We start from the raw sequence: 13,308 nt of genomic DNA, 5'->3' as shown, positions 1-13,308 counted from the left end.
CACTCATAAAGCATATGTAGTAGATGTGCTCCGATTTTACCACATCTTGGACATTCAGAGGTTGCTCTCTTCCCCCAAGAGTGAAGTTTGGCAGGTGTAAAGTACAGATCAAATATGGTCTTATAGAGCTGAGCTTTCATATTAGAAGCAACAAACACCTTCATTGCAAGAGCCAGAGACATATAAATATCCACATTGGGGTTATTTAATTTGTTTGACCACCTCTCTTCCCTATATTCAAGATCATCCCGTTGGCTTTCAATTAGAATATCATAAATAGTCCCAATCCTGGTCGTGCATATGGCCATACGATCCAATAAAGGAATATTATCCAGGGAATACTCAGCTCTTTTTAAGTTCAACATCGTGTTGGTCTGAATAAATTTAAATATCCCATTATCTGGGATTGAGAATTTACTCTGTAGGGTTTGAAATCTATTCCCATTCCTAGGCAATAAAAAATCACCTATCGTTAATACTCCCGAGTATTCCCATCTTCTAGATATTTTATCATACATTTCTACTGGTAGTATTGTAGAATGCCATAGCGAGGTATATTTGTTGTATTTCGGAATATTTAGATGTCTCATAGCTTTCCTCCAGATTGCCCAGGCACTGGATAATATCTTGAACTTAACTTTCTTGTAATATGAGGGTTCCAGTTGCTTTGCCAAGAGGCCATTAGCCTTATCCCCAATAACCAATTCGTAAATAGAAGGTATATACTTATCCCTTACAACTTCTTCAGGTATTTTAACAAAGAATAGTACAGTCATCTGTTGAATCATGGTTGCCCACAGGTAGAATCCCAGATTGGGGATTGACAAACCCCCTCTTATAGCTGGCAGAGAGAGGTATCGGATAGATCTCCTTATCTTTCCGTAACCCCAAACGAACTTAACCATCTGGGATTCCAGGGCCTTAATAATTTTATCATCCACTAACAGTGGAATCGCACGGAACAGATATAAGACCCTGGGTAAAATGTTCATTTTAAGGAAATTCCCTCTTCCAATAATTGAGAGATGCAATCCATCTACCCTTTTAAGATCGTTCTTAATTTTTTGAAGTAGAGGATCGTAGTTTATTTTAATAATTTCCTCAATCTTGGGGGATATGCGAACTCCCAGATATACTGCACTCTCAACCCTTCTTGCATCTAGAAATTGAGTATTGTGGGTGCATAAAACCATTGTTTTATCTCGATTTAGAGAGTATCCAGAGATCCGACCAAAGAGTTGTGTAATTCGTTCTATTTCCCGGATTGCATCAGTGGGATGAGATGTTATTACTGCCACGTCATCTGCATAGGCTAGAATTTTGGTGTCGAATGAACCTACTGTAACTGGTTTAATTGTTGCTGCCATAGCAAGTTTTAGAATTAGGGGATTTATATATAGGGCAAAGAGAATCGGGGAGCATGGGCAGCCCTGCCGAGTTCCGCGAGATATATCAAAAAGGCTAGATTCCAGACCCATAGCAAGAACCCTCGCCTTAGGTGTGGAGTACATAGCCCTGATAGACTTCAAAAAGCGCGGACCGATGTTATTTTGCTCAAGAACCGCCCACAAGAACTCCCACGACACCCGATCAAAAGCTTTTTCAGCATCCAGAAGGATCATCGACATCTGATCCCCCCCCGACCCCCATGGCGTCAAACAGAGCAATAGCACGACGGGTATGATCCGTGGTACCCTTGCCCGGGATGAATCCGTGCTGCCACGGGGAGACCAGATGCTCGACGATCCCCCTGAGACGATTAGCTAAAATCTTGGAATAGAGCTTCGAGTCAGAATTTATAAGAGATATTGGACGGTACGATGAAGTTAGGTCAGAAGGCTTATCTTTCTTTAGAAAGATCACTATATTCGTTTCCATCCAAGATCTTGGAGGAAGGCCACGGGCTTGAATACCTATAAAAAGATCAAGTAATAAAGGTGTTATAATATTACCCAAAATTTTATACAGCTCTAATGGTATCTTGTCCGGGCCAGCCGCTTTACCTGAAGAAAGCTCTGTAAGAGCCGTTTGTACCTCCAACAGTGTTATATCTCTTTCTAGGTCTTGTCTAGAAATGGTCCCAATTCCAGAATTAGTATCCTGCTCAGTTGCCCACCTGGCAAGTTCATCTCTGATTATAGCCGGTTCTAAAGTGTCCTCATTTTGATATAGCTTTTGATAATATTTTCTAAAGACCTCCACAATAGTCTCGGGTGTTGTATATTCTCGACCATCAGCCTTAATGTTAGTGATTAAATTAAGGGATTGTTTTTGACGAGTGCGGAGCGCCAGTTGTCTACCGACTTTCTCACCTGCCTCATAGATCTTATTTCGGTGCGATTGATAGATCTCGCCCGCTCTCTGAGATAACCTACTATTTATCTTCATTTTCAAAATCAACATCTTTCTGAGAGTTGGCCCTCCATCGCCACCTTGCATTATTATATCAGTGTGCTTCTCCTCTATGCCAGCTAGTTCCAAAAGTTGCAATTCGTAGGCCCTGGCGAGTTCCTTCCTCTGTCTGGCCACAAAGCTTATTGTTTCCCCACGAAGTGAAGCCTTGAAACAATCCCAGACCATATCTCGAGAGGCACTATAACGATTACAATCAATAAATCCCTGTGCCCATAACCTGATATATTCTATATACTCGTTGTTAACTAAGAGTTTTCTATCAAAGGACCAGCTTGAACGAGGTCTAAAAAAATTATCAATACTAACTGTGAGTACTAACGGATTGTGGTCCGAGATAGTCTTTGGTAGTTTATTTATTTGTGTCTTGTTGACAAAGTTAGTAGTCGTCCAGATGTAATCAATACGCACATATTTATTGTGTGGGTAGGAGAAATACGTATATCCCGGGTCATGATAATTTTTTGTATCCCAAACATCCGCCAAACCCAGGCTTTCTTTAAGTTGTGTGATGGCTCTATATACCTTTGGTTTGCGACCAATATATTTGGATCGATCTTGATTATGTGCTTGCCCTTTTTGCTTCAGTGATATGTTAAAATCCCCACAGAATATTAATGTATGCGGCCATGATGCTAACTCCATCTCAAGATCGATAAAAATAGAGGGGTCGTCCAAATTAGAAGCATAAACTGAACATATAGTAATCCCAATTTTGAGATCAGCAATCGCCCACCTACCCAAAGGATCAGCTGCCTTCCGTGTAGGCTGTCCCAAAAAGGATTTAGCCAAAATGGCTACACCTCGTGTTTTAGCGGTGTGGGTGGTACTCACCAATAAATTATACCCGGGGATTCTCAGTACATCTCTTTCTGCCCATGGTATATGAGTCTCTTGGAGACATAATATATCAAAAGAGTTTTGAATAATCATTCCAAACATTTGATCCCTCTTTCCTCTGTCATTAAGTGCTGCTATATTCCAGGAGCACAGCTTTAGTCTAGCCATATTCTACTGTATTTCTTCTTGACTCGAATTCAACCCCGTGATCAGACTCAGAATCAGTATCAGTCTCGGTATCAGTTTTGTGAATTCCTTCTCCTTTGCCATTATCCGTTCTAATTACATTCCCAGCCTTGCGGTTGCCATTTTTATGTGCTTTCTTCCCCCTATCTTTCCCCCTACCCCTGACCTCCCCCCCCCGGAACCACCACACCCCCCTCCCAAGCCCCCCATATTTGAGGCAATTAGACTCCATTAGAGTCTGTAGCAATGGACGTGCAGTCCCTGACCGATGATCCAATGTCTCCTCACATGTATTTGTTTAATCATTATACTTTATTTTATTTTTTATTTCCCCCCCCCCCCCCCCACCCCCTCTTTCTTCCACCTTTTCTCTTTTTTTTTTGATTCTCTCATTTTATGTAGGAAAGAAGAAAAAGATCCCTAAAGGCTGTCTAGGTACTCTTTGGCCTTGATTTCAGAGGTAAAAATTTTTGTCTGATCCCCATTAATAACCTTTAGACAAGCTGGGTTGTTCAAAAAAACCCGAAGCTTCTTGTCTTGGAGCGGTTTAATGAGTTGGCGTAAACGCCACCTCCGTTCAACCGTTGCGTGACAGAAGTCAGGGCGCACAAAGTAGGTTATAGGCCCGCTAGTTTTTTTTGCCTCAGGTCTCGCTTTTTCCCAGACTGCCTGTCTCAAGAGAAAGTTCCCGAAATATACCAAGATAGCCCTTGGATATTCTCCTGATTTAGGTATCTTTTTCAACGTCAAGGGCACGCGATGTGCCCGCTGGACCTCCACCTCCCAATTCCACGATGATAGTTCTGGGAGAGAGTCTTGAAATACTTTAATCATAAAAGAGCGAGGATCCCCCCCTTCTGCTCCTTCAGGAATACCCAAAACACGCAAATTGCTTCGCCGCATCCGATTTTCCATGTCCTCGAGCTTCCACATCATATCAGAAAGTTCTTTTTCATGCGTGTCAATCTTTTCACGGTTTAAGACTGTCTCTGACTCGTTGACCAGCACTCTAGATTCCATTTCAGTCATTCTGTCATTGAAAGAGCCAATTTTTCTTGATAGTTTACGAACCACCCCCTGCACCTTACGTAGCTCAGCTTGAGCTTTGCGACCATCAAGGGATGTCTCCTCCCTGTGTGCGGCTATAGCAAGTAATACAGTTTCCAACGTTGGTGCTGTTGTGTCTTTAGGATTACCAGGCTCCTGGTGCTGAGCGGGAGTTGGCCCATATGTTTGTGAAGGAGTAGCCACTGGAAGTAGATTACTAGTAGGTGCGTAATCCCAAGTCAAATCCGCCGATTCGCGATGGCCTTTTCTATACTTAAGCGACCTTTTCCGAGCTGTTTTTGCTCTGACGGTGCTGCCTGCTTCACTAGATTCGCTCGAGTGGGACGCTGTCATAGTGTTTCTAAGAACAAATGTGCGCTCTTGAAAACATTTTTCATTAATTGAACTTTGGTGCTACTGAAAACTGGACACGTTTTAGTATATTTGTCGGTGTACAAAACGATGTTCTTCAGTTTTAGTATTTTGATAATGTTGCTGTAGGCCTAAAAGCAAGGATTAGACACAGTACATGTTAAGATGACTTGCATGCTTCTCAAACCCCTTCCAGGTTTAATAGAGGCCTGCTTATGTTAGCACATCACAACGCTAAAAACTGCTATTTAAGACGTGATAAGAGCATCACTCGTCACTCGTGCAAAACACCCACTCAGCGTTCTCCTCGGTCTCCCGATAAAAATGATACTTTACTTGTGTGGGTGCTCAATTCATTTAAATAAACCCAAACCCATTTCTTTTAAGGGAAAATGCCTGCATTAAGAAAAAAAAAAGCAACGCCAGGCATGGTGGCCTGCTGACCCCAGCAAGTTACCATCCTTGCAATGGCCGCCAATCATGAAGTCTCAATTTGGGCCCTACCTCATGAATATTGATGATGTAGGTCGGATTACAACCCACTGCGATTCGTAATTTTGTGAACCGACCCATTAGTGGATACGTCGGTTTGCACAATTCCACCCTGGTTGCAATTTGCAACCACTATTTAGCGGTCGGTGTTTCGTACATTGGGCCCAAAGAGATGTAAAAACATGCAGACTTTGCGGGCCAAATACACTGAGAATCTTGGGTGTCTGAAAGAATAGGGTCACAAGGGTTAAAGCATTACTCTGCAAAGGTAGACTATCTCTCAAGCTATGTCACCCAAGACGTTAGCCAACCATATACATACAGGCATGAGAATGTACATAATTATATCTGGGGATTGAGGGTCTGGTATGGCAGGTTAAATGGAGGGAACATGACTCACTTTAAAAGCAAACTGACAATAGATCTACATTCTTCATGTATGTAGTGAAAGAAAAATGGAGAACGTTCTGTCCTGGAGAATACAAACTACACAAACTTTGAAAATAAAGGGGCCCCTTTACAATATAGACTTGCCCATAACAGGGAAAATATAATTTAGGAAAAAGGGCCTGAACAGGGCAATAATAAGCTAAACACAGGCTGAAAGATCTAGAACATAAATCACATTATAACATGTGCATGAACAATCATCTCAAATAATACACATAAATATTATTTAATTATTTATTTTATCATATTTCCTCTCTCATTTTTTGTATATAAAACCGGTATGCACAATTGTATTTAGAGGCTATGGCAAAGACAATTTTAGTGTGTTGGCCAAATTCACAATGGATACATACATGTTAGTACATGCTTAGTCAGAAAAGAAACAAAGTACAGTTTTTGTCTCTTTCTTTATTAAAAAACTTTTAAGTTGTGACAATTAATGAGGACTGGTTGCTATTTAAACATGATATGCAATACAGATGGTGTTAGGACGGCAAGTCTCCTGCATGTCTCTGGAGAGAGTGCTTCTCCTGCCTTATGCTAATCTCCAGGCAAGTCACTCAAAAGCTACTGTATGGTTTCTAGCACCCTACCTCAGTGAGCATGACAGTCCTACATGTCTACTGAGGGTCTCCCTGTTTACATGGATTGAGATCCTAGAGCTTGGCTCTGAGGACGAGGGGGCATGCCTAGTGCACTCCTATTTTTCAGACAGTGGCTACTGCCCTCTCTACCCAGGCTGTGGTAGACTGACCGTGGTGGCAGCAATAAATCTGTAGTCAGCAGGGGTGAGTCAAAGACCACCCTCCTGGCCAAGTGTGTGCAGTCTGCCATGCCTGTTGTCCTGTTGCCTTTGTCTACCTGACGTGTGTTTGAGAGCCCTTGGGTGTACTGGGGAAGAAAGGTGAGTTGAGCCAGTGTGAGGAATGCAATCTGTTCTGCTGGACATCCCAGCTCCCCCTATGCCCCATCCCATTTCTTTGGAGAGGCTTGGTTGGCTGGGGTAGACACTCCACTCTTATCTGGGTTTAGCTGGACTAACTCTGCTAAGAGGACCCTCCCCCACTGGTCAGTGCCTCCTGGCCTGGAGTTAAATAAAATTGATCTTTAGGGGATTGCACAGGCTGGTTCCAGGGAAGACTGTAGGTCATCTTTGCATTCTTTAGCCATGCATTGAACATGCCATGAATGGTTTGCGATTGGAGGGGTATTCAGGATGCAAAAGTAGCAGACCCTCTGATTGGATGAGCCTATCAATCAGAGGTGATAAGTCTGGCCTGAGTGGTCAGCTGTTGTTCAAAACTGGTTTTCTGACTGAAGAGGCGGCCACACCAGGTCCGCCTGAAGGTAGCCAGGCGCGACCCGCAGTGTGAAGGCAAGAGATAAGACTCTTGCTCTCTGCATCTAGAACTTAAGGAAGTTTTCTCTATGACGGATGGAGTCTGCTGCCAAGAGTTCAATGAGAATCTTTGGCATCAGCAGCATGGGAGAAGACCAGCTGTTTCTGTGAGACTTGTGGAGCGTGCATTTTTGAACAAGGAAATTGCAGACCGCTGCCCAAGGTGTGGAAAGGAAAATTACAGCACTCGAAGGGAGTTGGTGTGGAAAGGAAGCTTGTGGCACATCAAGGAAGCTGGTGTGGAAAGGAAGCTTGCAGCACATCAAGGGAGCCAGAGAGGGGGAAGCTTGATTCTGGTCCTTGAAGGGGAGATCAAATCCCCTCTAAGCTCCTCTTCTGCACTGTGGGAGCCTGTACAAGCAGTAGCTGGGAATAGAGGCCAGTGAAACAGGCCCCCACCTTTCTTTTTGTGATCTCAGGGGTGAACTGACACTGTCCAGCCACTGCCCTCCTACAGCTAGCCAGCGGCTACTGGACTAGTGGGACTCCAGTAAACTGTGCCAAGACATCAGGCACCTGTGGTCAGATCCCCAACACCACTAGAGCAGTGTCCTCACTCAGGACAGGAGGGCACTTATGTTGCTTTGGGTGGAGGTTATGGGTCTGATCAAGAACATATGACTTCACATCATATGCTGAAACTATATCTTTTCAAGCCAAAGATTGGTATCAAGGCTCTAGCGAATGAGAGCAGCCCTGTGAAACATGGTCTGTAATATGCAATGCTAATTGTGTGTTTTTATGTTAACTGTGTTTTTATAGTGCTTGGTGTCTAGGCACTATAATACTGTTTGGGATCAGAACTCTGGCCCAGAGGGATGTAGAGATATCTGTTTTTCACTGTTTATCCTAGTTTTATGTGAAGTATAACGATCTTGTGTGTATTAAAGTACTTTTCTTTGATAAAAAGTAAAGCACTGACTGGAAATTGAATTTCAGCTAGTAGTACGGTGTGCACTGTATTCTGAATGTCTAACCCCACCTCACCTCCTTGAGTAAGCCTTGGACTGCTCTGTCTCGCTACCCTCAGAGATTCAAGTGCTGGAGAGGAGTAATTGGTTATCCAGTTTTGGGTCCACTAGTACTGATGCCCCAGGACACCAGTGGGGAACACTCCAGTTGATGTGATTGGACCGTAGTGTGCCCTGGTGCCCAGGAAGCCGGGTTTAACATTGGTGGCAAGCGGTGTTGGATCACTAGACTTCAGGCTCAGTGGACAGTGAGGCCAGTTGTTAAGTCCAGCAGATACCCATAAGCTATATGTAAAATGGCAGATAACATTGGAGCGGAATTGGAACTGCAGAACTTGACTGTGGAGCAATTAAAGCAAATGTGTACTGACAGGGGGTGGAAAGTCCCAAGGTCTAAGGACAGGGAGCACTTGATTAGCCACATGACAAAATGCTTTGAGCAAGAGATCACTGTTGTGCAGAAGGTGGAGAGCATGGGATCACAAGCCTGCCAAGTCAGTCTGTGCAGGATTCCCCTATACCAGCCCCTAGGCTGTCCCCTAGGTTTTCCCATAGACATGCCCCAAAATTTCACCTTTCGCTATCTCAAGGACTAACTTTTCCCTGTCTCAGGATTCGCCTCCTTAGGAGGGACTGGGCTAGCAGAGACCCTTAAACTTCAGCTGAAATTCCAGGAAGCTAAGGATTTAGCAGAGGAGAAAGCAAGGGAGTTTGAGAGGGAGAAGCGAAGGATTGACCGCCTGGTAGAAGAGGAGCAGCGAAGGGTCAGACAGGAAGAGTGGGCTTGGAAGGAGAAGGAGAGGGAAAGGGAGAGGCTGGAGAAAGAAAGGGAGAGACAGGAGAAAGAGAAGGATAGGGAATTGAGAAAGAGTGGATAGCCCTGGAGAAAGAAAGTCTCAAGTTAGCAGCTGATAGAGGGCTACGCTCTGTGGAGGATGAGTCTACTTCAAAGTCCCAGAGAAAGGAAAACACGACTAAGGTACCAAAATAATTGATACACATGCATGTCCCTGGCACTGATATTCTCAGTTGGATGCATGCCTTTCAACTAGCATGTAAGGCTCAAGGTCTTAATGGTCAGTCCACAGCAGCGACTTTACTGAGTCGCCTCCCTCAAGAAGGGACTGAAGTAATTGAAAGGATGCCTGAGAAAGACAGTCTGACATATGAGTGCATGAAGGATGCTTTGATTAGGCGGTTTGTGTTGAAACCAGCCCAGTAATTGCAGAGGTTCCGTGAGAACAAGAAGGCAGAGGGGGTTACTTTTGAGAGTTGGGCCCATGACATAGTGAGAGACTGGAATGAGTGGGTGAGAGGGATGGAAGCAAATGATTACCAGCCCCTAAATCAGGTGATGATAGCAGAGCGTCTCCGGGAGGAGTGCTCTATTCCATTCACAGTATCTTTCTGACCTTCCCGAGAGGGATCCTGAGAAACTTGCACTGATGGCAGATAAGTGGCTTTCCAACAGAGTGAACAGGGGGCAGGGAGAACCCCTTTCCAAGCCCAAGGGGGAGAAGAACTCCCAGCAGGCTGGCCCTAAACCAGAGGGGAATATCCTACGTTTTTTTTGTGTGACTAAGCATGTACTAACATGTATGTATCCATTGTGAATTTGGAGAACACACTATAATTGTCTTTGCCCTAACCTCTAAATACAATTGTGTATACCTGTTTTATATACAAAAAATTTGAGAGAAAAATAGATTTTTATAAATATCAAAAATATGATCAAATAAATAATTGAATAATATTTGTGTATTATTTGAGATGATTTTTCATGCACAAGTTATAATGTGATTTATGTTCTAGATCTTTCAGCCTGTGTTTAGCTTATCATTTCCCTGCCCAGGCCCTTTATCCTAGAATACAAACCACAACAGTTGATGGGAAGCCACTTCTCCCAGCAACATGGGCAAGTGACTAGGGAGGCACAGACATGTAACAATATCTACCGTAGCCACTATTGTTCCTGTTTGTGTTGCAAGTTTTATAAGGCCATTACACAACATCTCCTTGCTGAGGCCAGAGATTGGCTTGTATTATTGTAGTAATTATTATGTATACCATTCTTTCTCTGTATGCTTGATGGTGCATGCCACTTGCTATTCTTTTTTAATTTTGTCACTTAAATTCTTTTTTTTCTTAAGAGCATGATTCGGTGAAGGAAAAGGAAGGGAAATTGCTTAGATGTTTGGTGACTGCATAAATACAGATTTTAGATTTCCTGTAAAAAAAAAAGCAGGGCATTGTCTACAGCTTTTATGTCTGTGGGAGGGATGTCCAGATTTTGGTGCTTTGAACTGTGAACAGCAGCTCTTCAGTTATACATTTCTGAAACAGTGGATGACTTTGAGTTTTATTTTTGCCAAACACAACTTGAATGGCTGATGAGATTGACTGCAAAGGATCTTGAGTTAAATTAAAGTTTCTAGTCTAGAAATATGTGGCCAATAACGTTGTTGAAAGAGCTAAAGTTCACCTGTTGGAAAAGTTATTGCCATGAGATTTGAACTGGTCTTACTGGTCAATCAGTAAAAATAGTTTTTTTTAAGAGGATATGGAAAAGCAGAAAGCCGTATTAAACTAAGGCGACAAGTTTGTGGCAGATATGGCTTTCAGTGTCGCTTACGACAGTATGTTGAGGAATAAGCTGACCTGGTCAATTACTTGTTTGTACGCCTCTTCAAAGTCCCACAATCTAGGTAAAATTGTGGAATTATTTACATTGGGAATCGTCGGCAATAAATACAAACGGATCCCGGGTGTCACCGTCTCCACCTGAATCGAAGTGGAACAGACTTCCAGTAAAGTGATTTTTCTATGGTTTTTGCCTTGGTTAGAGCCAAGCTGCAAGTCGCCCCACAGGTTAACGGGTATCAGGTGTCAAGTGACAAGAAACAGGGTCTTAGAAGCTGGGAGGTAGCTGGATGGAAAATTGGCATGAGGGTTCTATTTTGTTAAGGTTCGATTGGTTCAAGAATGTTTTGGACACTAGTAATTTGTGTTAAGAAATCTACTAGATGAAGATGCTGAACATATATTCAAAAGAACATTGCTTAATAATTGTGTTAGGGCAGCTAATGGAGATGAAAATGGTTTGTGTTATTGCTGAATGGTGTGATGGGGACGATTTCCAAATGAAGGGGCTTTAGAGAGGAAGTGCCCTCCATTTTTATGACTCGCTAGGACAGCGCATGTGCTGTCTCTTTGAGACCTTTTGCTTTCTAACAGTGGTCTAAGAGGTCGCCTATTTCTTACCATTGATTGGCTTAATTGTCACTATCATTTGCTTGCTTCCTAATAGTTATGTACTGTAGGCTTCCTTTCTCTTTGTCTGTCTCTCCCCTGGAGAACAGACAATTTACTTGTGTCCTTTTTGACGTACAACTTTTTTCTTTGTATTTAAACACTCTAATAGACTGTGCCTTTTTTAGTTGGCTCGCCTCACCTCATGTTTCTCCTCTGCTTGTTCGTATTACTTGCCCTCAACTGCCCGCCCTCCCTCATCTGTGTTACTTGCCCTCACCACCCTCCCTCATCCGTGTTTTAATTAAATTCCAACCTATATTCTATTACTTGGATTATTTTCAGGAGCAAAAGCACTTTTTAGGTCTTGCCTGACCCAGCGCATGCGCTGGTCTGGCGAGACTTTTTGAGAGGGCTCCAAAAAGAGCTACCAGGCCAGCCTAGACCTACAGTGCATGTGCGTGGGTGCGCGCGCCACGCTTGACCGCGATCACTTTCACTTTTGCGGCCGCATGGCCGCTTTGATGTTTGATCGCGATCACTTTCACTTTCATAGCCAATAGGTCTCGCTTTTGGGACCTTATAAGTATTTAGTTATGCAACTGTTGCGTGGCTAAACACTTATAAGGTCCCAAAGGTGAGACCTATTGGCTATGCCAATGCTTGTTTCTCTTTAGGATGATACACTGCCTGTAATTCCTGTAACAGTGACTAATATTTTGTATTTGTCAGGCTATTTATATGTTACTGGGAACGTGTTGTATTTTTATTTACATAGGAATATTACCAGTAAGGCTAGTAACATTCCAGAATTGTCTCTGTATAGCTGATAGGTATGCTTTGCATTTCAGGTTGCCCGCCATTATTCGAGGAGGGGAGGTTGACAGATACTGGCCCACCGCGGATGGACGTCTCGTTGAGTACGACATTGACAAAGTTCTCTTTGATGAAGAGTCACCTTTTCAGAACATCAAGATTTTGCATTCAAATCAGTTTGGGAATATTCTTATTCTTAATGGTGATGTCAGTAAGTATGAACTTAATAAACATAAATTACAAAAATGCGTTTTTGAAATTAACTTTGAACGCTTCCTGTGTTGAGTGCCAGAATGTAGCATTAACTGAAAAGAAAAAAAACGAGTTCTGCAATTGATGTGAAATTATAATTTACATCTTAGTTACAAAATTGGCAAACTCATTTGGATTCCTGGTGGTAGAGAAGGCACTATGGATGTTTTGAGGAAAACAGTAAATCCATAAGTATATTATTATTCAGAATTTAATATTTATTGATTTATTTTTGAGGCAGACAGTCCGCTTCTACTTTCAGTGCTGTTTTTTGTAGGGGTCTTAAACAGTTTTTACCCATATCTTTCTGTTTTTGCACAGATAATGCTTTAATATGCATTACACCCAAAAAGTTATTGTTTGCAAATCTGAAACAGTGGTTTATGTTGGGATGTTGAATGGCATCCACGCCTCATTCCATTATTACCTAAGGCAGTGTAAATTAAATTAAAAGCTCTGTCGTACAATCCAAGTGGTTCTAATAGTGATTGGGTATAAGACCTTAACAAATGTTTATAAAATGCTGAAATGCAACAAACATACAGTTAAAATACAGACATTGTTGCAAATTAAAAGTGCAACCCATAACTCACACAAGAGCCATGCAAGCCATAACTAACACACCAAATGCCATAATCATGACTTCAAACTTGATGTAACAGAAGCAAATGTCATAAATGATCTGAAAGGCCAGATTACATGTCACATTACCATTAACACTATCAGCGAGATGACTATATTATTATATATTACTTGGATATGACTTCGTATTGAATGTTTGCCCGTGGTTTCATATCTCGCATTTCACAAAATAGGGTTCCT

The 13,308-nt window shown here is 42.5% G+C and overlaps 1 protein-coding gene across 1 annotated transcript in view; it reads left to right on the top strand.

The window, feature by feature from the left end:
- SMS (spermine synthase) overlaps positions 1 to 13,308 on the top strand; it is a 586,561-nt gene that overhangs the window by 299,437 nt on the left and 273,816 nt on the right. Inside the window, exon 5 of the mRNA XM_085622475.1 lies at positions 12,270 to 12,445. Within this exon, the coding sequence (XP_085478601.1) occupies positions 12,270 to 12,445 (176 nt within the window). The remainder of the gene's footprint in view (positions 1 to 12,269; positions 12,446 to 13,308) is intronic.

This window comes from Triturus cristatus, chromosome 8 (genome assembly GCF_964204655.1).
Source record: "Triturus cristatus chromosome 8, aTriCri1.1, whole genome shotgun sequence".
Taxonomy (NCBI): Eukaryota; Metazoa; Chordata; class Amphibia; order Caudata; family Salamandridae; genus Triturus; species Triturus cristatus.
Note: the sequence above shows the minus strand (reverse complement) of the source record. Positions and strands in the feature narration are given on the sequence as shown.